A 26,073-nucleotide genomic window follows, 5' to 3' on the forward strand; every position below is an offset into this window, starting at 1 on the left:
TGTCATTTTCTATACAGAAGAATTCTGAGAAAACCTCAAAAGGCAAATGTTTCAAAATACGGATAACTTCACTATTGGCTGCATTCTTCACACTATAAGATGACCTAGTCCAGAAAAGGCAAAACGGAATTTGAAGAAGGGCATTTCTCTTCAGAGGGAAAGGGAAGAGCAGTCTCTTGGCTGATTTCCAAAGAAGTGTACGCGGTCCCCAAGTCAGTAAATAGAAAAAAAAAAAACAAAACTAGGTTTCCAATGAAAGAAGTAACTCTGTCATACTGAGGCCACAAGGGAGTCAGACCTTGTGGCCCCATTTTCACACAACTAGCCAAATGTTTCAGCATGTCCCACAGACAAGCCAAGGAGATTTCACTTCTAGATCCCGGACTCTAGTCCAAAAAATCCTTCTGGGCTTAGGGAAATCCTTCCAGGCTACAGGATGCAGCCGTGAACCCAACTGAAATTTATCCTACCAGTAGTTCAATAAAATCACTGTTCAAGATGGACCAGTTTCATCATTCATTAATCCATCTGTCCGTCCATCCATCTGACACAGATATTTATTACTCATTTATCCCATGGCACAAGGTCGCAGAGCATAAGGAGTATCTGAACCAAGACAGCGAACCCATATAGTCACACATTTAAACATAGACAATTAAACATACCAAACATAACCTTCTGCCTCATTCTAACCTCTTAACTACAGATTCGAGGTGCACATTTTATTATTTTTATTGCATAATATGCATACTGTACTGAATACATGATTTGCCTAAAACCACATTTTTTTTTTGCATTCCCCCTCAGAGGGCAGAACAGAAATAGAAATAGATAGATAGATAGATAGATAGATAGATAGTAAAAACAGCAGGAACTAGTAGTTGAAAGAGACTTAGCATGAGAATAAGGAATGACAAATAGACCAGAAACCAAAAGTAGGATCACTTAAACTTTTGAAACTTCCCCTTGTCTGTGATTTTTAAAAATGTCCTGAAGATTTCCCCATAGTTAGTAGCAGTAAGTAATGGCTTCTGGACAGAAAGTAAGGGGCACATGCTATGGACATACGACATTAAGGGACAGAGTCTGTGTTAAGAGCATTTAAGTCAAAAGCCACCAGCGAAACCCTAGGTCCCAAAGCAAGGACACAAAAGAGCCCAGAGCACAGGAAGTGGCCTGAGTCTGTGGCGTCTCCCTGGGAATTTCACAACAGTACAATCCTTGTGGTTCCCCACACCAGACACTCAGCCCAGAATAAAAAACAGATAAGTTGTAAGGCGGACTAAAACTAATCCTTTGCTAAAGAAAGTGCTCTGTTATCTAATATGTTCTGCATAGTTCCTGATTACTTACTAAAGTCTAATTGTTGGGCTGCATTTCGATCTGAGGGCTTATTTTCTCAGATGAGAATTGGTCTTTGATATGCCTCTGTACAGCAAAATGAAACCTTTATTTTCAGCATGCCATACTAAAATAGAGTATGGCATTTAAAGAATAATGTTGTTTTTTTTTTTCCTATCAAAGATGGTTTGGACCAGAGGAACTGGAGAAACCAGATGGAGGATGTGGCTCCAGTCTGGATGCAGGAGGATAGGTAGGACCCCTCAGCAGAGACCCAAAAGGCTGATACGCAAGGCTTTCGTCTGAAGTATGTCAGGATACCAAACTGGCTCGGTCTGAAAACACTAGCGAAGAAATCAGGAAAAAGCCATATAACAGTAACAAAACCTCTGTCTTCCTACAGGGCACATCACAGGTGTGGAGCAACCAGGAGCGAGACAGAGCATCCTGGAAACCCATCCAGACAGGAGCAGCTTGGACAGGGTGTAGCCAGGGCAACGGCCAGGTGCACCCTTGGGGGGGATGCAAAGAGGAGGACCCCCAGGCCCACCGCAAACCCTCTGTATTTGCTTCCCAGAGCTTCAAGAAGAAAGTTCCACCGACAGGGTGGCTTCCAACAAGAAAGGTTTATTGTCTCATAGTTGTGGAGGCTAGAAGACCAAGATCAAGGTGTAGGGCCATGCTCCCTCTGAAAGCTGAAGGGAAGAATCCTTCCTTGCTTCTTTCTAGTTTCTGAGGATTGCTCACACTCCTTGGCGTTCCTTGGCTTATATATGCATCACTCCAATACAACATCTTCACATGGTATTACCCCCGTGTCTCTGTCCTCACAAGGATGCTTCTTATAAGGATGGAAGTCCTACTGGACTAATAGCCCACCCTATCCCAGCATGACTTCATCTTAACTAACTGCATCTGAAATGACCCTATTTCCAAATGAGGTCACAACCTGAGGTACTGGATAGGAGGGATAGGAGGACTTCAACTTGTCTTTTTTGAGGGGCACAATTCAACCCATAACATTCTTCTTGAAATGCCCAGGCCACGCCCTCAGCCAGAAGGACTAAATGCTCTACAGCCATTTAGAATACCTGATGTTAATTCACGTTAAAGAGAAACAGAAAAAAAAAAAATTACTCTATGGTGGTAAAAGTCAGAATAGTGGTTACATGTAAGGAGGGAAACAGTGACAGGAGGGGAGTCCATGGTGCACTTGTGAGGGTGAACAACGTTCTAGTTCTTCATCTTGAGGCAGGTTACAAGGTGTGCTCACTGGGAAGAAATGTAGCAAACTGCACGTACATGGTTGTGTCCTCCTCTGTATGTCTGATACATTTCCACTAAAACTTTACCTTTTTTTAATGTTTACTTATTTATTTATTTATTTATTTATTTATTTATTTATTTATGAGAGAGAAAGAGCGTGCGTGCTCAAGCACAAGCAGGACAGGAGCAGAGAGAGAGGGACAGAGAGAATTCCAAGCAGGTTCTGGTACTATCAGCGTGAAGGCCGATGCAGGGCTCAAACGCACGAACTATGAGATCATGACCTGAGCTGAAACCAAGAGTCGAGGCTTAACCGACTGAGCCACCCAGGCGCCCCTCCATGAAAACTTCACTTTAGGAAAACATTAGAGAGGGGCGCCTGGGTGGTTCAGTCAGTGAAGCATCCAACTTCACAGCTCAGAGCCTGGAGCCTGCTTCAGATTCTGTGTCTCCCTCTCTCACTGCCCCTCCCCTGTTCATGCTGTGTCTCTGCCTCAAAAATAAATAAACATTAAGAAATTTTTTTTTAATTAAACAAAAAACCATCAGAGAAGTTGGAGCTGTCCAAGAAATAGAGATCTTAGCAACCTAAGTACAACCTCAGAGAGGGGCACTGTCTTGAGAAAAGCCAAAGCCAAGAGTTAGCCACTCACATCTGCTGTTCAGACACTCAACTCGCCAGTTTACCTGAGCTGTTTACCTCTTAGGAGCTGGTGTGTAACCGCAAATGCTAAGGTAATTTACTTATAATGAGAAAAATGTGAAGGCCAAGGAATACGTATGTTTGAACTGGCAGATTGGCAACCTCCATAGGCAAATCCATGGATGATAATTAAAAAGCTGTTTGATAAGCAGGGACACATTATAAGTAATAAGGGTACTCCCTCCCCTCTACAGTGTTGCAAACATGCTAGGACACTTTTTGCTTTGCTCTCTGTTTTCCTACCCTCCTTGCAGACCTCTCCCACACATTCCATTTTCAGGCTAAGTATAGTTCAAGTGTTTTTTTCTTTCACATCTAATTCCTCTCTGGGAATTTTAAACACTTGTGGTTAGAGTGTTCTGGGTCCTGCCGCTTAATCTCCAAGCAAGAGAAATTAACACCAAAGGACTGGATTAAAATACTGGACACCACACAGACTTAGTAGAAAACATATTTTTGGAGTAAAAACAGAAGATTTTCTAGGATTAAATATAATTCAGACGGTGAACATTAGATGTTGCATAAGCTCGGAATAACATACTGATATTCAAATCTGGATGATTCCTAAGAAAGGAGAGTGAAGACAAAACGTAATTGCAATGCAAACAAAGAAATGAAGAGCAAGTATTGATCAAAATTTTACATATAAATTATCAAGCATGTAATTATAGAAAATAAAGCTAGGAAGAGAAAGAAGCACTTGGCCTTCTATTGTGTAAAATGTATTAAGGGGGCACTGAACATTTCAAGGCTATGAATTTGTAGTGACCCTCTTGACTATTCTCCCAGGATGTCTCTGCCCCATTGAAACCCATCCCTATTCTCAAATTTCAATTACAATCCCACACTTCAGAAGTCTCAAAAGATATTTAATAGCTCTATGTTTTAAATAGTTGGGTTATTAAAAATGAGAGCTCCAACATCAATTATACATTACCATTACTAATGTCTTCATCATTTTCTCATGAAACCAGCAAATGGGAAAGATGTATTCCACGCCAAATGCTAACAAGCCTAATGTTAGAAGCAATGTGAAGAATTGGGTTGTTATAAATTGTCCATATAGAGCTACATCCCCAAAGGCATAACCTCATGGGGAGATGTAAACATCATAAGCCATAGGCCTCTCAGTCTGATTGAGCTGATCCTGCATTCTCTCCTGCGGCATCTCCTCAAATGCTTGATTTTGAACATTATGGGCTAAGAACACTAAATTTCGCACAGTTCTTAACCATTCTCAACACTGTTTTACGCCTCAGTGCCTTTGATTTTGAACATTATGGGCTAAGAGCACTAAACTTTGCACAGTTCTTAACCATTCTCAACACTGTTTTACGCCTCAGCGCCTTTGATCATTCCATTTGTGCTTTCTGGAATATTCTCTTCACCTTCCAACTTCCCCCCTCTCCAGAATAACTTCCAAGTTATGGAACCCTCTGTTGGTATTCTCTTCAAGGAGGACTTCACTTTCCACCTTCACTCTGCATTTGGATGACAATAGAGGAGAGTCTAGGAAAGAAAGCATATATAAAACTGTCTGAAGAATAAAGATATCTATAACTATCATAATTTTAAACCATTTTAAAAAAAGCTAAAAGCTGTTAAGATTTTTAATGTTCATCTGAATAGAGCAGTTTTTACTTCGTAACCCTAGTTTATTGTGAAAGACTCCTAGTGCCATTCAACCAATAGATTTTCATCCCAACTCTACCCAAAACCCATACGGGTGAATGTGCACACACATATATATATACTTCATCCCTTCGTGTGCCCTTGGGTTCCTACAGAATAAATAGCACAGCACCTGGCACATCCTAGGTGCCCAAACATTTGTTCCTGTTCACTGAAGAATAAAGAAATGCAACAACATGAGTATACTAATAAAGTCCAAAGTGAAGCCAGGTGCTAAGATGAAACAGACTGAAGGGAAAATTAGAGCTCCATGAAATCAACCAGAAAGACTCTCTGGAGAAAGTTAATTTGTAACTATCCAAGGAAGAATAGAGTTATAATCATAGCTATGGTAATAGTTGTAGCAATAATAACGGCAAGTAATACAGATTAAATGATATTTGGCAGAACCTATGCTGAACTATTTATATGTGTTTTCTTTTATTGCCATAACTGTGACGTGGCCATTATGTCGAGTTTATAGATAAGGAAAGTGATGCTCAGAGTAACAGGCAACTTATGCAGAGTCGTGTAGTTAAAAGCCGTAAAGGTAGGGGCGCCTGGGTGGCTCAGTCGGTTAAGCGTCCGACTTTGGCTCAGGTCATGGTCTCGCGGTCCATGGGTTCGAGCCCCGCGTCAGGCTCTGTGCTGACAGCTCAGAGCCTGGAGCCTGTTTCAGATTCTGTGTCTCCCTCTTTCTCTGACCCTCCCCTGTTCATGCTCTCTGTCTCAAGAATAAATAAACGTTAAAAAAAAAAAATTAAAAGCCGTAAGGGTAGAAAATGAACACAGATTACCATCTGGTTTGGAATGGGCAGTGTGGAGTGAAAGGAGAAAAGCATTAAGTATCAACAGAACATCCCGAGCTAAAGTACTGGAAGCCTGCAGTAACACAGGTTCAAATGGGAGAGTAAAAGGAAAGGTAGCAACATGAGATGACAGAAAACTTCAAAGACCAGTTGGAGAAACTCTCTGGATTTTTGAGCAGAAAAAAATTTGTGTAATGAAAACCAGGCTTAAATAATGTTCTATAGAAGGTACATAGGCAGGAATATTGGTGGTCATAGGTAGAGAGCTCAGGTAGAAGATTTTGTATAAGAATATATCATTTTATGGCCCTCTAAATTTTCTTAATGTTTATTTATTTTTGAGAGAGAGAGACAGAGACAGAGCATAAGAGGGGAGGGGCAGAGAGAGATGGAGACACAGAATCTGAAGCAGGTTCCAGGCTCCGAGCTGTCAGCACAGAGCCCAATGCAGAGCTGAAACTCTGGAATGGTGAGATCACGACCTGAGCCAAAGGCAGTCGGACGCTTAAGCGACTGAGCCACCCAGGTACCCCTTATTTCATGGCTTTCTAGACAAGTCAGTTGAGGAGGAAGAAGGAGCAGTTGGGGGAAGGGGGATGGCTTGGCGTGCACTCGGCACTTCAGAAACATTATTGTGTGTTTAACAGCTGCTTTTGGAAGGCCTAAGCCCAGCAGAAAAGCTGTTTGGTTTTCGCACGCCAAAGATGTACTTAAGTGTAGAGGGCTGCTGTATTTGCTGAGCTAAGTCGTCCAGTTTTCGATTCATTGGCAGTAAATGCTATGAAAAGGACTTCCAGAGCTATTTTGGGTTGCATGAGACTCGTTCAGGAGATATCTGTAATGCCTGTGTCCTGCTTGTGAAAAGATGGAAGAAACTGCCAACAGGATCAAAAAAGAAAAAAAAAAAAAAACCAAAAAACCCTGGAATCATGTGGTAGACGCAAGGACAGGACCCAGTCTGAAGACTACATTGAAACCAAAGAAAGTGAAAACTCTATCTGGCAACAGGATAAAAAGCAACCAGATCAATAAACTGCACAAGGAATTTAAATGTCACAGTTCTGATGTTCACAGGCACCTCAAGTGCCTCCCGTGCTCAGTCTCCTTGTTATAGTAACCAGTCAGATGATGGCTCAGACACAGAGATGGCCTCTGGCTCTAACAGAATGCCAGATTTTTCCTTCTCAGATCTCACACATGGAAGAGCCAGAAAATATGTTGTGGGATTATCTTTAAAGGCCATTTTGGGGAAGTCCTCATTGACACACATCTACTGAACCCTTGTCGCTTACTAAAAGAAACAAAGAGGGGCACCTGGGCGGCTCAGCCAGTTACGCTTGCTTTTGGCTCAGGTCATGATCTCACCCACTTGTGAGTTCAAGCCCCACATCAGGCTCTGTGCTGACAGTTCGGAGCCTGCTTGGGATTCTTTCTCCTCCCTCTGCCCCTCCCCTGTTCGTTCTTTCTGTCTCTCTCTCAAAATAAATAAACTTTTTTAAAAAATTTAAAAAAAAAGAAATGTATGTAATATTTAAGATGCTGAGTATTTCAGAGGAAAGCTGAATGCTGCTGTAAAGTACTCTTCAAGTTTTTTTTTTTTTTTAATCCCCTTTTAATGAACGAAACTAGGGGAATTTTAGGGGACAGAGATGGGATTTTTGTGTGAAAAAAGTATGTAGTTTTACTCTTTCTGCATTGAGAAGCAGTGGTTGGGGCATTTTTTAAGATGGCTGGCTACACTTGTTTTCATGATGATAAATTTGTCATAACTCAATTTAAAAAAAGGATATAATTATACCATTTCACGGTTAAAGCAGAAGACCCCTACCAAATCTGTAAAAACATTTTTAAATTTTTTCTTTTTTTTTTTTTTTTTTTGATGTTTTATTTATTTTGAGAGAGACAGAGAGAGTGTGCCAGCTGGGGAGGGACAGAGAGAGAGGGAGAGAGAGAAGCCCGAGCAGGCCCTGGGCCATCAGTGAAGCAGAGCAGACACAGGGCTCAATCTCACAAACTGTGAGATCATGACCTGAGCTGAAATCAAGAGTTGCAAGCTTAACTGACTGAGCCACCCAGGCACCCCAAAAACATGTTTTTAATTGGTAGCCTAGATTTGTCCTCCAAAAAAGCTAGTGCCTGGAAAGCATATCCAGGTACTTCATGATCAGAAAGCATACTTCTCTCTTAATGTCCTGCTTATCAAAATATCCAATTATATTGAATTTATTTGCAGCATAGCTGGAATCAAACAAGAATAATTAGCTAACTTATTTTGACATTTATCTAAAATATTGGCTCCAAATACCAAAAGTAATTTGAAAGAAGTGTCCTTTATCTCACAGATTATTTATATTTTCAACAGAAAGTTCTCTTAACTTTCAAAGTGTATCAACTAAATAAAGTTATAAATTAATTTAATTGCTGTTGCTAAAAAGCAGTTGAACATCCTCTTATGCCCTAGTTGAATGCCTCAATTATCATCTCATTGCTCTTATCTAAATGCAACTGGTCTATGTTCAACTGGTAAGTGCAGCTACAAATTATCCATAAATAAGCCAGGGAATTTTTTTTTTTTTAAATCTCTACCTTCTTTGGCCCTATGTTAAACATAGAAAGTGTACACATTCCCTTATCTTTGCCTCCTCCAACTCTGGGAATCTTACATACAAAAGGGTTGCACAAGATTTTAATAAAAGCATCTAATTTTGTTTCATATATTATATGTTTATGGTATTTATTAATTTATCTTTTATTTTATTATTTTTTAAATGTTTATTTTTGAGAGTGAGAGCGAGCATGGAGGAGGGGCAGAGAGAGAAAGAGAGAGAGAGAGACTCACAAGCAGGCTCTGCACTATCAGGACAGAGCCTGATGTGGTTCTCGAACTCGAGAACTGTGAGATCAAGACCTGAACCAAAACCAAGAGTCTTACCCGACTGAGCAACCCAGGCACCCCTAGTTTATCTTTAAAAATTTTTATTTTTAACAAAAATGGCACCTTCTGTGGTGCCAGCCTAAATATTTGCAATAGAATATTTCCTATGAAGAAAATTCCACCAACTGTCAGAAACAAAGGACTGATAACCTCTCTGAGGACTGAAATCTGATGGGGTCAGGGGAAAGGACTCCTTAGAAAGAGCTAAAAAACAAGAAGGCTGTGTTTATATAGCATCATGTGTTTGTGGGCCAGAAAAAAAAAAATCTAAAAGGTAGAGCCTCTAAATATTTAGAATTTTTATTTTTATTATTTATTTTTTTAATGTTTTTATATTTATTTTGAGAGAGAGAGCATGAGTCGGGGAGAGGGGCAGAGGGGCAGAGACAGAGAAAGAGAATCCCAAGCAGACTCCACGCTGTCAGTGCAGAGCCCAACACCAGGCTCGATCTCATGAACTGTGAGATCATAACCTGAGCCAAAATCAGATACTCGACGGAACCACCAGGCACCCCTAAATATTTAGAATTTTTTAAATATGAATACAGAATATCTCTATTAACCAAGAGGATGCCCTCTGAAGACATTATTCTTTGGGAGAAACTTTGTCACTATGAGTCTCAGCAGGAACCCCCAGTCAGCCCCTCTTGCACCCCATCTCTCAGTTCTCGCCAGCCAGGTTCTTGTTCCCATTCCTCCTAGCTCTGGCAATCCTGACAAGGAGAACTTTTCATCCTCCAGAGCATTTGTTCGTGTCTCATACTACGTTAAATGATAGCTAATAGGAATATAAGGAAGATCATAATAAGTGTTGGAACTTCAGCAATGAGTGCATATCTTTACCTACTAAAGTGCCTAAAACCGTGGATATAAAAATGTACTATCATAGAGGGAAATAGCTTTGTAATTCACATCTTTGGCACACACATTTACTTCCCCAGTAGTATGACCACAAACCAAACCCAACTCAAATCAACATAATTATGAATTATGAAACTGTACTGAAGACTTCCTGGGGCACCTGGCTGGCTCAGTTGGTTGACCATGGGACTCTTCCTCTCGGGGTCATGAGTTCAAGCCCCACGTTTGGCCTAGAAAGTTTACTGTACATGAAACAAATTTGAAAATATCCTTCTGATGACATTTACATTCTGGTCTCTTTCTTGTCAACGCAAGTACACTAAAATATTTTCAAAGAGTTTTCAAACTTTTCAAAGACAAAAGAGTTTTAATTAATATATGCAAATCCACAGCGATGAATTCATCTTTCACCTGTCTTCTCCAATAGGTAAAGTTTTCGAGATAACAAGTTGATAATCTTAATAGTTACAAAGATGAATCCTAATAGTTATAAAGATGTTACAACTGAGCTAATACATTAACACTGTGGGTTAATCCATGGACACTGATTGAGTCACTTGGCAAATGTTTGTTCTATCTGTAATGTTCTGGACACTGCACCAGGTACAGAGGACACAGCGGTGAACAAGACAAGATGTAATCACTGCCCTCTCAAACAGAAAGGTATTCCGGATTTTATGTCATCAACCAGATTTAAAAAAACAAAACAACAGACACAAAAAGCTAAAAGTGAGTTGTTCAAGTGATGTACATTAGTGACATTAAGTATGTGAGTTAATAAACAAATCGGGCATCTAGCTAAAGAATCTTAAAAACAATTTTCTTTCTAGGGAGTGTACCAAGCTTCCCCAGAGGGTAACATACTGGTAATGAGGAGCTATCCTAGAGTCAAAGCATAATCGATAAAATGCTGGAACCTTCTGTTCATTTCTTATAAACCAATGCTACTGAGAGACATCAGCTTGGACATAAACCTTCATGATTTAACTACTACTCTGAGATCATCTACAGAGACCAATAGAAATGAAATCTCTCACACATCATAGTACATTCCCATGACAAATACTACAAGAATCCTGCACATTTCCACTGAAACTATACTCTAAAGAGAACATAAACCTCCTATAACAGACTGTGTAGATGTCAGTCTGGGAGAGAAGGAGCAGATATTCACGAAAAGGCAAGGGTTTCTGGGTTACTTAAATTTTTGCCTCTTGTGACAATCATTGTCTTACATAAGATATCAATTGCAATTGATTTGCTTAATTAAGTTAATTTTCAGTATCTAGTTTCAGACATCACCAGCCAACCCAGGGACGTCTTAGAGATAATTAGAGGTTCAGTCTGCAGAGAGGTTGAGAAATCAGAACTAGTGATGGACAGTCTTATGCATAAAGGTGAAACTAAGTGAGTGTATGGATTTATCTCAGAGTATAAAAGGAACGGGGTCCAGGGTCCTTTGACTCCTGATTCTCCAGGTGGATGCCTGTGCCCTGGCCTGGGGCAAGGAAGGAGAAATCAGTGCTGGCCAATTAAGAGAGGGAAGTAAAGCTGGCTGAGGGTGAATGTGCATGTGCGAGTCTGTGTGTGTGTGTGTGTGTGTGTGTGTGTGTGGGAGGGAGAGGGAGTAAGAGACACAAACAGGAAAGGCCATGCCCATTGGGTGAAGACTGACTTAATCTCTAATTAAAAATCTCTGGTGGCATCCCATTCTAATTAAAACACAATTCAAGTTCCTTTCCAAGACTTGAAGGCTTCACATAAACTGCCTCCCACCTTCCCGACTGCATCTCTTCCAAACTCCCCCTTTTTACTCCTCTGCTTCTAAAAGTTCTCCAAACACCCCCAAATCCATTCATGCCTCAGGGCCTTTGCAGATTCTGTTCCCTCTTCCTAGAATGCTTTTCCTTCTGCTCTTCACTTGATAGCTGCTTCTCATCATTCAGGTCTCAGTTCAAAAACTACTTCCTCAGAGAAGCTCCAATTGCTCTAAAGAAGCTTTCTCTCTAGCAAACCCTGAGGTGCACTGGCTTGTATCTGAAACATGTTTTTTCATTTATTTGTACCTTGTTTATTGACTCCATTTCCCACAGAAACATAAGGTCTCTAAGAGCAAGGGCTCTATCTTGTTCAACACTGGATGCCCTACCCCCACCACCAGCACCTAGAGCATCTCCTATTATGTAGTGGATACTCTGTAAATATTAGTTAAATCTCAAGTCCCACCTTATGGATGACTGTGCGGAAAGTCACCTAAGATCCACTGCAAAACCACTCTCTGCTCCCTTGTCACCTTGACCTTCTATCACAGTGACCATAACCCACAACCATACCGATTCCGGACCTGCTTCCAGAACCTGTGGAAGGTGGAGGTAACGCTGCTTCCCTTTCAAGAATCTCCAGCTTCCTTGCCTGTTCTCCTCTGGAGGCCCTATTCTCATCTCCTACAGATCTTTCCATTCCCAACCAGATAAAGGTAGCTCCAGATTTAAAGAATCCTTCAAAGACCAGCATTACACGCTACTAGGCACACTGTGTCTTAGGTATAAGGGCAAAAAGAGAGAATGGGGAAGAAGAGCACCTTTTCACTTGGGTGCTTCAGTGTTTGTGATAAAAAAACAAAAACAAAACAAAAACAAATTTCCTAAGGGTTGGGTGCTTTCCTTCCTCTGTCTCCCAAGAAAAGGAAAGCCCTTCCCTGGTTGATGCAGAAGGCTGTGACAGCAAATGGGAAGCTGGCCATTCCCCCTTGGATGACAAAAAGTCTCCATGAAAAAGAAATATGGACATGGGAAAGAGACCCACGTCCTACTGTTCCTTACTTTGTTTTATCCTCATAAACTCACCCCTAGAATCTCACCCCTTCTTAGCCTGGCTGTATGGCAGCCAAGTTCCCAACCAAGCCTAAGGCCCTACTGCTTGTTTGGTGCTGGCGAATCACCATCAGCAGAAAGAACTCCTGCTACCTCACCATGCTGAGGAAACAGTACTTCTGACATCCTAATATAGAACCAGAAATACAGTTTCCTCCTGACATGCCATAATATCCAATGCATCCATTGTCTGCCTTACATCAAGCTGACTCCCAATCAAATACATCTTTATTGAAGTATAATTAACATACAGTGTGATAACAGGTTAATTTACTTTTAACCCTTAAAGGGTTCACCTGGAAATTCTGATACGTACTGTTATCCATTGTAATCACGATAAATAGGAGAGGTTACTTTCAACTGTGAAAGTGGGGATGTAGCCCTGGGAGGACTCCTTCCAGGAGAGAAGGCTGAGTAGGAACTTCAGTGAAAATATATTCAGAATGAAAAGAATTTTTGGAGCACAATCCAGTAGAGATAACATATCCTCCTGAATTTGGCCAGACACAGCACACCAAAGTGACCCGTCAAAGATGCAGAGAAGATAGAAGATACCTAATTGAGGAAAGTCTGAAGCTCTCAGAAGGAAAGGCAGATAAAATACTCAGACCACCTGTTCAAGAAGCCCAGCCTGGGGGTAATTAAGGAAGTATATTCAGAACAGGGGATATATAACTTGAGTGTGCAAGGCAAAGGTGAACAATATGTATAAAAAATGGAAGAATTTGTGAGGAATGTATGCTATGGAGGCTTCCTGGGATGGCGTAAAGCAGAGGTTAGGCAGACCTCCGTGTGATCCATTCTAAATCCTTTAAGCTAGAGCAATCTTAGTTTTTTTTTAACTATAAAATGGGGCTAAATATTCCTGTCTCCTAGAGTTGGTGGGAAGATCTAATAAAAAAAAAAAAACACATGTGAACACACGGGGGATCCTACTGGATGCCACATGAGTTTTGTGCTTTTCTCACCTCCTTGATAAGCATTACCTAGAATGCATATCAAACAGATATCTGGCCCCCAACCCTGGATGGAATCATAAAACCCATGGAAGCCAACTGGTAATCTGCATTGGTAGCAAAGGAGATGTATCAGAGAAATATGGGAAATGTGCCACTACTTTACCTCTCTCCTAGAATATTCCACACGATGTGGAACACAGAAATAGCTCCAACAGAAGAAAACAGCTGTCACTTCCCTCTGGATAACTTGAGAATTAAAGTTTTCACAAAAGACAGACTTACGTTTTGGAGTTTGTTTGTTTATAACAGTAAGTCTTTCAATGGTATTGTGCCAATACTGTCCATCCCTTTCTGGGCCTCAAAGATTTTTCTTGATTTGGGGCAAATCATTGGGGAATATCTCCAACAAATGCACTGCAACATGGTCTCATTTTATTGCCCCATTATCCGGAGGCAGGCACTCTGGGACTGTGACATTCAGGGATTATGGTAAAAATATTGCTCCAGGGAAGCCCCACTGAGCAAGAAATGAACATCTCCTCTCCCCCTCCACATGAACAATTAAAGACGCTTATGAAGCCAGATCAGGGTTAACGTAATCAGTTTCTGAAAAAGTTCTCATAAACCAAAGTTGCCATTATCTGAAGTGTCTCTGAAGCAACTGGCCTTATTCAGACACAGGGGACTACAAGACAATCTGTCTCTTTTGCAGATTTGAATGTGAAAAGCCGTCCTGGGTGAGAAGAAAAGGAAGCAACACAAACCAGTTTCCAAATGTCAAATCGGTGTGCTTTCAAAAGGAAACTAACCTGGCAGCCAATCGGATCTTCCCAAACACTTAATATCTCGCGGTAAACTAAAAGGGTCATCTTCTGTGGCTAGGAGAGTAAGTTTGAAGACCGGAAAGTCCAATATCCATGCTAGCATAGATAAAACAGACAGCCATCAGAAACCTGAACATCCACGTGAAAATGGGGAGAAGAGCCAAAGAGGAAAAGAAGCTTCTGACTGTCCTGCAGTGTCCTGAACTCTCCACCATCATAGTACTCAGACGCATGTGACTTTTTTGAGTTAGAACCTGCAGTTAATGTGGCTTCTGATGGCATCCACGATGTCATTCCTATCCCCACTCTCACATGCAGTTTTTAAATAGTACCTTTCTAACAGCAAGCACTTCCTCCTCCCCGCCCCTTCTGCTTAAGATCCTATAAGGTGTCTGGGGTTTCAGCTTCTGAAAATCGTTTCTAGATGTTCTTTTAAGCCAAAAGAACAGCACACAAGACAGAGGCTGAGATCTCCAGGAAACTCTAGAGCAAGCGGCCTCAAAATGACAAACCTCTTCTTTTTTTAATCTTGAAAACTAACGGCGGCCAAACACTGCAATTTTCTCACCGCCGCTCTTTTCCCCAGACTGCCTCGGTGCTTGTTTTGTTAGGTCTAGTTCTACCGTGGCGGGAAGGAGGGTCTCTTGGAAATTTTTCTGAAAGACCAGAACCTTCCAGACCTCTAGTCCCTCCTGTTCGAGTACAGACCCTTCCCTTTTACAAAAACAAAAACAAAAACAAAAAACAGCAAGCAAAGGGCCCCCACCCTGGTCACACTCGAGTGCCCAAGCTCTCCTGAGATCACAGGAAAGAGGGTCCCAAAGCAGGTCCTCTACCCTCGCAGCACACCTCCTCCCGCCCTGGGGGTCCGAGCGCCCCACGGCTCCACTTACCGGGCCGGTGCCCCCACCCCCTAAACCCGGGGGCCAAGAGCACGCAACGCTCTGGGGTCCGCAGGGCGCATGCAGGGGCTGTCGGTTCAGCGTGTCCCCCGCCCCCTGACGCTCAGCCCCTGGGGCCGCACAGACCCCAGGCCGCCCGGATCAGGGTCAGGAGCTCGGTCTGAGCCACCCAACCTCCCTCGCCCCGGCAATGCAAACCCGCAGGGAAGCCGGCGGGAGAGTTACCCGCCGAGGCCCAGGCGCGAAGACTGCAGAGGCGTGCGGGACTCTGCGGCGGGAGGCCTGCGGCTCTCCGGCCGCCCGCCGCCGCTCGCACCAGCCGGCCGCTGCCTCTCCCGCGGCGCCTGCAGCATCGGGCCGCCGAAGCCCGCGGCCGGCGGAAACCGGAGGAAGGTGGCCCGGGTCAGGGGCAGCGCCGGCACGATTCCTCGTCCGCGGACCAGGCGGGGGAGCTGGGGAAGGCGCGGCGCCGAGCGGAGTCCGAGGCGCCCGGCCGCGCGCTGCCCTCCTCGCTGGGGTCCGGATCCCAGGCGACTGCGCCGAGCGCCTCCGCAGCCGCGGGGTCGCTCCTCCTGCTCGTCTGCTGGCGCCAGACGCGCGTTGACCACGGCCGCCCCCGAGTCCACGGAGGAAGGTGCACTGCAGAGCGAGGCTGTGAGGGCTCCGCGCCCCCCGGAGCAGGGAGGCAGGAAAGCAGCCGAGCCCCTACCTTTCGGGCTGGGCGGACACCAGCCGCGCGCCCTTGCCGGGCGTCAGGGACGGAAAATCACCACGACGGGAGGGCCCGGGTAAAGCAGCGGGTGGCTTCAGGACAAGGTAGGAGGATCAGGTTCCACAGCCAAGAAGACACTCCCATCCCGCCCTGGTGTTGTTTGGAGAGCTGCCGGGACGAAAGTGAGGGGCGGCCAGGGTACTCCCCTTCCCCGCCGGGCTGGCGGGCGGCTGGAGTAAACACATCTGCTTGGCGCACCGGGGACTTCTGTGACACCAGGCGAGGCAGGCGGCTTGGTCTCTAGCAGAAAGGGAGGGGTGTTCAGATCTCCAGAATTCCCGGGCTCTGCCTTTCAAGGACAAATGTGTTGGTGCTTTTTATCTTTTGGAGATGTTACTTTAGGGGGAAGAACGAAGGTGGGATGTGCATTTTCTTGTTAAAGTAGCGCTCTCGAGAAAAGCATTGTTAATAATGTCCTCATACTTGGATGGCTCTGAATACATTTTATATTTCAGTGTTTGTGAAATAATTCATTGTCTAGCAACATTCAGTTAATAGCTCCAGCCTTTGCATACTAAGCATCGTAATCACATGCCGTCAAATGACCCCAGAGAGAAGAGCCACAGACTTGGGTATAATTGAAAGCGGCAATGTGTCACCGCGCTGAAACAAAGCCTTTCCTCTGTGATGGACCTTCTGGTATTTGTGTTAAGTTTAACAACAGCCCTAGGAGGCAGCACTTGTTATTTTCCCAGATTTACCAATCCAAAAAATGGGAGTGTGTTCAGAACATTTCTAGCTCTTTCCCTGTCTGTGGATTGCCTTGGAAGAGGGCCACACAAATTGTGTAATTTTAAAGGTCGCTCCTGAGACACCAGAGTAGTGAATGATGTTTAGGGAATTTGCCCGTGTAGGTCAGTTTTCCTTGAGGTTGCTTTGCTCTTCTAGTTTCTCCTGAGTTCCATACTACCCTTCTCTTGCTCATGATCTTCAGAATTACACTAGTGTTACGCTTCACCCACTCTGCCCTTTTTAGGATTTGGGGATCTGCAAAGTCATGTGTTCAGGGGAGAGGCCATCTGCTATTCCTAGTTGGCCTTTGTGCTGCTTTGTAGTAGTGGCCAAGAAGGCAGAGGTCACCCTAACCTAGTTCAAATTCCACCTCTTCCACTGTCATGCCTCGTTACCTTAAGCAAGTGGCTTCACGTCAGTGTGCTTCCTTTTTGTCTCCTGTAAAAGTGGTATAATACAACCTATCTTCAGGGCTTGTTAGGATTCAAATAGATGATGATCCAAAGAATTCTTGGCACGTTGCTTGGCGCAAAAACCATCAGGTCAGGAAACAAGAATATTAACTACCAGTCACTGCCCACTATGAGTCAGTTACTGCCTACGTATCATCTATGTTCCTCCCATCCATCCTGTAAGCCAGAATAATCTCATCTTAGAAATGAAGAAACAGAGTTGGGAGGTTAAGCAATGTGCCCAATGTCATAGTGCCTACATTGGAGCTGTGAATCAAATGAATGGCCACCAAAATCAGAATTTTTAGGCAGTGCACATACAAGGCTGGCCATTTGCTAGGTGTTTATGGATGACGCAGTCTCTGAATTAAAATCACATTGTTTCATAGGATATGGCCTCTGTGACCCTAGGGACAAGTTCAAGCCAGGTTCCCCACACTACCCTGGGGTGCCATTCAGTACCCTGTAGAGAGTAAGGTTAAAGACACTAGGACATCTTCCTCAATCCCAGTATAAGTCCTGTCTTCCAAATCCTCATGTTCCTCATGTCCTGTCCCAAGAACAGGCTTTTTGAGCATGATTGGTGTAGGACTGTCTACTTCATATAGGGGAGACCTACTCAAAATGCTGTCCCCTCAGCAGAACAGTCACCTCAAGTGACAAGAGGCCATTTTTTTAACAATATCGCCTTATACATTAATAATAAAAAGAAAAATTCTTTTTTCTAACATTTCTCAAGACTTAGGTTGTCCAGTTCTAAACAGTAATCTGGCTCAAGACCGATTTTGACCAAACTAAACTTTTTTTTTTCACATACAATTGTGCCTCCTCCCACTCTAAATGAAGATCCTGCCAGCCTCTCCTGGCTGTCTTGGGGTTTTATCTATTGTAAGCAGTTATTTAAAGAACATGTGCATCTCAAAATGAGTAAACCACAGGGAGTAGGCAGTCTAAATCCTAACTTAGAGCCGACTGCCTACAGCCTGGGAAAACTGTTACTTCAGCAAAAGGCAGTTTAGTTCTCCTAAGCAGTGCCACAACTTCTGCAACATCCCCATTTCAGAGCAGGATCTCAGCCCTATGTTTGTTTATGTAAATAACCATTGTGTTGATTTCCCCCGTATAGTGAGTGCTTGGAAAAGGAATGCGGGTCTATCAGAAAGCTTATTTGCAACTTCATAAACAGCAGTGTCTCCTTACTCTGCTAGTCCCTGCAAGGTTTCAGAGTTCTGAGTAGCCCAGTCTCAGGAACTGCATTTACTCTCCTTCCACAAACTGGAGAATGAGGGGAGGTAGGAGAGTGGAACTAGGGTTCATCATGTTCTAAACACACGAACATATAAAATATCTGGTGGAAGCCAAAATTAAGATGATGGTCATAAGCAAGCATAATACAAATTTCACAGAAATTTGTATTTCATAGAAGAAATACAAATAGTCCATAAACAGGTGCAAAGATTTTAGTGTCTTTTTATAACAATGTTTATGAAAATGTAGACAATAAGGAGAAATCAGATTGGCAACAACTAAGGTTAATGAGCTTAATGAGTTTCATCAAGGTGTCAAGGAAACTATTCAAAGAAGGATGAAGTAAAACTTCCTCTTTAGAAGGCAATTTGGTGATTGCTATCAAATTTACAAGGTTGTTATGGTTTTGAATTTCAAAACCCTAATTAAAGTTCCATAACTGTCTTCCTTAGAAGACAGTTTGGCCTCAAGCCAAGCAAAGTCGGAAAGAGGAGCAGGAAAGAGGAAAGGGTGGGGAAAGACACTGATCTCTTAGTTGACTCCTACTTATCCTGGTCCAGAAGAGGCAGCCATTCTGGTTACTGAGTAGCACCCAGAACAAACCCTGGTAAGGCGCCTCCTGCAGGTGGGTGGGCTCAGTCGGCAAAACTACTGCATCTCCAAGCAGCTTGCTCAGAGCTCTTAATTATGTTAGAAGTGTTAGAGGCCTGGGCCACTGTCCTAGCTGCTGGGCCCTGCTCCCAAGACAGGAGGGAGATGTCCTATCCTCCCCACCTGTCTGTGGAGATGCTCTCCTAACTTCTACTCCAGTTGCATGACTGGTAATTCTGTCAAAGTATTATAGGTAACTTTCCTTGGGGGCACTCAGCCCACGAATTAACATCTTTAGCTAACTCCTTTATCTCTCAGCTGGTTTACAGAGCGGAACCTACTGCTATTTCGCTTCATGAGAATGTTTTTACTGGATGGATCCTGAAAAGGGGAATTGCTGGGCAAAGCATGCATGAAACTACAAATAGTTTTGTATTTTCTATTTTCATGTTCCGAAATTCACACTTGAAACAAACAAATGAACAACAACAACTAGTTTCGATAGCACTCCTGAAACAGAGTGCCAGCTGGAGTCATCACAGTGCGCTGTGAATGGCACAGAGTCTTCTCTACATTTCCCAAACTTCAATCTGCTATGAGTGTATATCACCTTCAAAGCAGCAATTCCAGGGGCGCCTGGGTGGCTCAGTCGGTTAAGCGGCCGACTTCAGCTCAGGTCATGATCTCGTGGTCCGTGAGTTCGAGCCCCGCGTCGGGCTCTGTGCTGACAGCTCAGAGCCTGGAGCCTGTTTCAGATTCTGTGTCTCCCTCTCTCTCTGACCCTCCCCCATTCATGCTCTGTCTCTCTCTGTCTCAAAAATAAATAAATGTTAAAAAAAAAAAACTTTAAAAAAAAGCAGCAATTCCATGTTTTTAGGACTCCATCTGTAGAAATGATCACATACAAATACAAAAATATGACTAGGGATGGTCACGGCAGCATTGTTTATAATGTTTAAAAACAGGAAAACAGTGCCCAAGAATAGAGTGACTAATTAGACTGTGGTATCTCCTAATAATGAAGGCAGCCATTGCAAAGCTATTATAAATGTATATACGGATTCAGTTTGCTAACGGGATAACGGCTACAGTACGTTGGCTTTAGAAGTTCTACATTCAGAAAACTGTGGGACCCAAGGAATTTAACAAAAATCCCGTACCCCTGGACAAGCAGAGCAAGACTAACTCCATTTTGTGCTATACCCACCATCTCATGTATAACCCCCACATGACCTACTTATTGCTTAAGACACTCCCCCACCCTAGTCAAGCCGCTGAGCACACCCTTACTGGAAACCGGCTCATTTAGGAAGGTGGAACCCCTAACCGCCAAAGAACGTAAACCCCGCCTTTTGCCCGCCAAACTTGCGCGCCAATTCTGACCAGAGTGATAGGCTAGTTCAAACAGTTACTATAGGGTAAATTGTAATTCAATTGGCCACCTGCGTGTGGACTGACATGACTATGCAACTTTCTGTGTGTGTTACAATCTCATTGGCCACTGGCCCCTATAAAACTGCTATGCCTCTTAACCTAGGGGTCCAAATCCCTGCTCCGCTGTGTCGGGTATACTTGGGCCCAAGCTCGAGCTTGCAAATAAACCCTCGTGCCTTTGCATCAGTATCGGTTCCTTGGTGGTCTCTCAGATTCGAAATCGGGGCATTACAAAAACATATACTGAATATATGTGTAGCATATCATAGATGCGGTTATTTATTAATATCAAGCAGAGAAAGAACCACTCATATGTGTGTATGTATTTGTGAATCCGTAGGGAGTGTTGACAGAGATTTCATCTAGAGAATGGAATTATAGAGAGAAAGTAAAGGAAGGTTTTTGCTTTTGATTCTAAATATTTCTGATAATTTGAACTTTTTACAATGTACATAAATAACATTTGTAATTTTTTTTTAAAGATGCTAACAAAGTTAGCATGTGTGTGGGAAGAGAGATTAAAATCCTGAAATAAAAATGCATCAGTGTTTAGGCACAAATTGGAACTCTCTACCTTGGTGATTCCCTGCCTGTGTACACTCTATATTCTATGCAATACATTTTTCCCCAATCAGTAGAGACTAAATAGAAGCATCAGGTGAAAACAAAATAAAATAAAACCCTCACAGCCACATTGAAGGGACAAGATGAAAACCTATGGAATCGTGTTTTTATTTTGCAGTGGGGAAAGAAAAGAAAAAACTAGGCATATCGGAAGCATGAAAAAAAAAAAAGGTTCATATGTGTGATTTCATTAAAATGTAGAACTTCTGAGTGGCAAGATATATTGAGAAATAAAAACACAATCTGAGTAAAATTATTTGCAACACATAGAGAATGGTTAATTTTCTTATTTTACCAAGAACTCATGGGGGAAAAAAACCCAAGAATTTAATAGAAAAATAGGCAACTACAAGGACAAGCAGCACTCTGAAGGGAAAAATAAAACATATATTCATTAAACAAAATGTGTCTCCTATGCGCCAGGCACTAAGCTAAGCAGGTGTAGAGCAGTAAAGGAAACATACGAATTCCTGTTCCTATGCAGCTTACATTCTAGTATATTTTGGGGAGTCTTGACTTCACTGTTTGAATTTAAACTTAGGTATAATTTGCACTTATTGGGAAAAATTATGAGTATTAAAACAGGGTGGAGATACAGGCACTTTCCTGTGCTATTGGTGGGAGTACAAATCGGTGACCCCTTTTTGGAGGATATTTTAGCATAAACACTTGTAATTTTAAACATTTATATACTCTAATACAGAAATCCCACCAAGAGAAACTTTTGTTACAGATATCCTTGCACAGTTATATAAAGTTGTGTATAAGAATTGCCTATTAGGGGCGCCTGGGTGGCTCAGTCGGTTAAGCGTCCGACTTCAGCTCAGGTCACAATCTCACGGTCCGTGAGTTCGAGCCCCGCGTCAGGCTCCGGGCTGATGGCTCAGAGCCTGGAGCCTGCTTCCGATTCTCTGTCTCCCTCTCTCTCTGCCCCTCCCCTGTTCATGCTCTGTCTCTATCTCAAAAATAAATAAAACGTTAAAAAAATTTAAAAAAAAAAGAATTGCCTATTAGATATTGCTTATAAATGGAGACCCTGGAATGACTCAAATAGCCTTTAGTAAGGGACTGGAATTGTAGGGTACACGTATACCATAGAATTTTATGTTGTCACTAAAAGAATGAACTAGTCTTCTATCTAATGACTTGGAATAATGTCCACAATACCATTAAATTTAAACATCATATTACAAAACAGATTGCCCAGTAGGATTCTGATGTTGTTTAATATTTTTTTAAATAGAAATAATGATAGTTATAATGCAGCAGATGTTAGTACACACAGTATCTGGAGGAATACACACAAGCTGTGAATGTCAGCTGCATCTAGAGAGTACATTCATGGAGGACTTTTCTTTCTAAATTATACAGTTCGGGATGTTTGATTTTCACTATTTATTTTTAACTGAAAAAAGTGAGAATTTTCAAAACATTTTACAATTTAGGAATTTTTGCATGCAGTCTCTTAGAGACATAACAAATTGAGCTTTACTTCTTGGGGACCCTGGGGCAGGGTGCAGTGGTTTTTCTGAGAAGTAATCACAAAAGCTTTGATATACAGGGGTGATTGTGTGCCATTTTCATCAAAATCTTGATAGTGACAGTTATTTTGGTTTCTGTTATTCTTAACCTCAGCGTTAAAGAAATTCATCTACTCCCAGACTTACAGGGGATGCATCACCAAAGGATATTATAAGACAGTGACTTGTCAAGCAGAGAGATACTGCTGGGATACAAAGTTGCTTCTGGAGAGTCCACTAGGAACCACTGCCTATGGAACCACCTAGGAACCTCTCCAAACTTCCTGTCATTACACCTGGAGATAGAGAGGCACCAAGTGTGAAATGGCAGAAAAGAAGGCAAGGTGGAGGCCACTCGATATACTCAAATGTGAGCTCGTATTAATTGTACTCCTGCCAGATGCTAGGTGATTTTATAGGTTATATTGTTTACCACACACACAGCAGCCCTGTGAGCTGAATATCATTATCCCCATTTTCCAGATGATGAATTGAGGACTCAGTGAAATTACCTAATTGGCCCAAGGACCGGAACTTGTATGTGTCACACCTAGAATTTGCATCCAGGTTAAACTCCAAGGCTCTCTTTTCATACCCATGACATAGTGCCTTTCTAGTCAAGAGATGAAGGATGTGAGAGAATTAATGACGGTTATGCGAGTATGACGTTTCACAAAAACACTTAGAACCTGGTCAATTGAATGGGAATCCTGGGAAACTTTAGTTGGCTTTTTGTATACGGGTATCAAGATGGTGGCTGCAATGGTATGGCCAACATTTCCAGTTCCCATTGTTCCAGTTCCTGTTCCCCCAAACCAGAATGTCTTCTCCAGGGATGTGCAGACTGTAGATTATGGAAATATTTCTTCAGGACCCCAGTAATCATTCTTCCTGGCTGAGTCTGCTCACTTTCACACCTGAGCTCACTTTGGGATAGATCCCATTTTAATGTAATTACGTTAGCAGAAGCACTAACCATAATGGCATCAGGGTCATCACAAGGGAAACATGTGCGGCAGCTCCCCAGGAGCATGCAAATGCAACACTTCAATTCTTCATTTCTATTCCACATCAGAACCGTTTATTACACTATAGGACATTATGAATACAAGAGAACCGATATCAATAATAAAGAGCTGTAGAGATAGGAACCGCCATGAACATCTGAAGTAGAAGTAAAATGAAGGATTGAAACTGACCACTGTTCCCTAATGGGTTAGACTAGGAATCGGTTTTCATTTTACAATGTTTACAATTTTCGTTTTTACTGAATCTTCTGGTAAGCTTCCAAATTTACTTTCTTGCACTCAGGGGCCATATTGGAAGCAGTTTTTCCAAATCCTGCACATGACTGTTAACTATTACAAGTATATTAACCACATGGTGATATCCTGACCATCTGAGCAGCTCTCTTCAGTGCTTCAAAAGTGGTAAATACAAAAAACAAATAACAAATAATTAACAAATACAAATAATTTTAATCTCTATCATCATTTAGTATTATCACATAAAATTGAGTATTTATCGCATAAAATTCAGAGCCTCTGAAGCTCTGCCTAAGGGACTAAAGAGAAACAATTTTGTTTTTGCTTAAAGAGAGAGATGGGAATAGGCAGGACTTAACTGTATGTCTCCGTGCTTATCAGTGATAAATAAATGTATTTTAACTAAGTCAACGAAGTCCTAGACTCTGGATTCACAAAATTTTGTATAATTGATAAAACTTTTTTTACTGGCTATAGATTAAAAAGCTGAATACAGTTCAATTTTCCTGGGCCCTTTAGAGTTAAGAGTCCTGCGGCTGAGAATCTGTCATACAAAATGTTAATCCATACACTTGAAAACAATAAAACTCCAATACTAAATACCTGGAAGTTGTCCCTAAATTTTCTTTAACTGAGGTGAGTAATAAGTTCATTTGTACATGATTTCAGAAAATGTGCATATCCCTTGCTGTTCAGCGCCCCCCCCCCCCCCGCCCCCCACGCTTATCCTGTATCTGAGATCTCTCAAGGATTCACTCACCATTTCCATAGAGGGACTTGGGAGTCTTCTCTTGCGAGCTCTACTTTCTTAATTCTTAGTCTTTGTACGTCCTGCTGCTCACTGAGCATTCAGTTCCACATGTATTTATCAGCACGTGCTGTATGCAAAGAATTGCACAAAAAGCAGAGTCAACAAATCCAAAGCCAAATTTTAAGTCTTCTACCCTGACCAGCTTTTTCTTTTCACTTACTCATTTTTATTACTGATAATGCTTTCCTCCCACCTTTCCACGTTTAAAACCTTAGAATTATCTTTGATCTGTCCTTCTTTCTCTCCATCTCACCTGAACTTCCATCCTTCATGTCATTAGCACACTCCACATTCAGTCATTAAATGCATACTGCTTGCTATCTGCCAGGAACTGTTGCAGGTGCTAGGAGTAGTTTGCCAGTGGGGAAACAGGCAAAAATGTTTGCTTTCCTGGAGTTATATTTTAGTAATTCATCTTGATTTCCTTTGTGTTTCCCTCTTGCATAGTGTTTATTTCACTTACTCCAGACCTGCATTCCCTGAGTCACCCTATCACCCCCATCACCTGGAGCGGCTCTCTTAGAGTAATATCCTAAGGACCCACAACTCGCTTTTTTACTTCTCAGTCTTGAGCAAATCTCCCAAACTTGTTTTAGGCTTCTTTTCCGTAGAGCAGCCTGCCTGCCCACCCTTCACCCCACTGGAACAAAAGACAACATTGGATTCCACACCTCTGCCTGTCAGTCTTTTGAAAACAAAAGCAGCACCAGCAGAGATGTTCTAGAGATCTGTTAACTTGTTTCTTACCCTGTAACAGAAAAGTCACTGAGCCAACCAAACACCAAAACTTAGTTACCTTCTTGAGATGGAGGAGGGATAAATATTTACAGCTGGAGATCACAAGTCTGAAATCAACATGAGCAAGGCTGGGTTCCTTCCAGAGGAGGGGCGGGCACAATTTGTTTCCCTGCCTTTTCCAGCTTCTAGAGGCCACTCACCCTCCTTGGCTTACAGCTCTTCCACCATTTTCAAGGTTTGCAGGGTAGGATCCTCACATGTCTTTGACTGTGACCCCTGCCTCTCTCAACCGATCGCCTGTTCTGACTCTGACCCTTCTGCCTCCCTCTTCTAGGGACCTTGTGACATTGGACCCACCTGGATAATCTCCCCATGTGACGACCCTTAACTTAATCGTGTCTGTAAAATTTCTTTTGCCATTTAAAGTAGCACTTTCACAGATTTATGGGATTAGGATGTATACATCTTTTGGCAGGCATTATTTGACTTTCCACATATACCATTTAGTTTTTCTGGTCAAAAACACTTGTAGTGTTTTCAATGTGGGGAATTGTATTTTCAGGAAGAAATTAATAGATGGTGTTATATACAAGAGAAGAACCACGAATCACTCATTCACTCACCAAGTATTTGTGTTTACTATGTGTCAGGCACTGGACAAGGAGTGTTCTGGGGATACAGATAAGAGCAGATAAGTCTGTAGAGTGTGGTGCTTATGAGGCAAGACTCCAAAGTCTGATCA

General features: G+C 42.4%; 2 protein-coding genes across 7 annotated transcripts in view; one reads left to right on the top strand and one right to left on the bottom strand.

Annotated features, from left to right (window-relative positions):
* Window positions 1-24,578, bottom strand: part of ST3GAL6 (ST3 beta-galactoside alpha-2,3-sialyltransferase 6) — a 94,358-nt gene extending 69,780 nt beyond the window's left edge. For 4 of the 6 annotated variants that reach the window (XR_007155814.1, XR_007155813.1, XM_047876033.1 and 1 more), the window contains exon 1: window positions 15,854-15,988. The gene's annotated coding sequence lies outside the window, so the exon portion shown is untranslated. Of the gene's footprint in view, window positions 1-14,227; window positions 14,533-15,853; window positions 15,989-24,542 lie in introns of those variants that run through there. The other 2 variants (XM_047876031.1, XM_047876030.1) reach the window with 2 other exon arrangements.
* LOC125174507 (uncharacterized) overlaps window positions 1-26,073 on the top strand; it is a 77,139-nt gene that overhangs the window by 15,904 nt on the left and 35,162 nt on the right. Inside the window, 6 exon segments of the mRNA XM_047874022.1 lie at window positions 1,745-1,966; window positions 6,438-6,689; window positions 6,692-6,864; window positions 6,866-6,984; window positions 6,987-7,073; window positions 15,310-15,960. Of these exon segments, the coding sequence (XP_047729978.1) occupies window positions 1,745-1,966; window positions 6,438-6,689; window positions 6,692-6,864; window positions 6,866-6,984; window positions 6,987-7,073; window positions 15,310-15,960 (1,504 nt within the window).

The sequence above is a fragment of the Prionailurus viverrinus genome, chromosome C2, assembly GCF_022837055.1.
Source record: "Prionailurus viverrinus isolate Anna chromosome C2, UM_Priviv_1.0, whole genome shotgun sequence".
NCBI classification, from domain to species: Eukaryota; Metazoa; Chordata; class Mammalia; order Carnivora; family Felidae; genus Prionailurus; species Prionailurus viverrinus.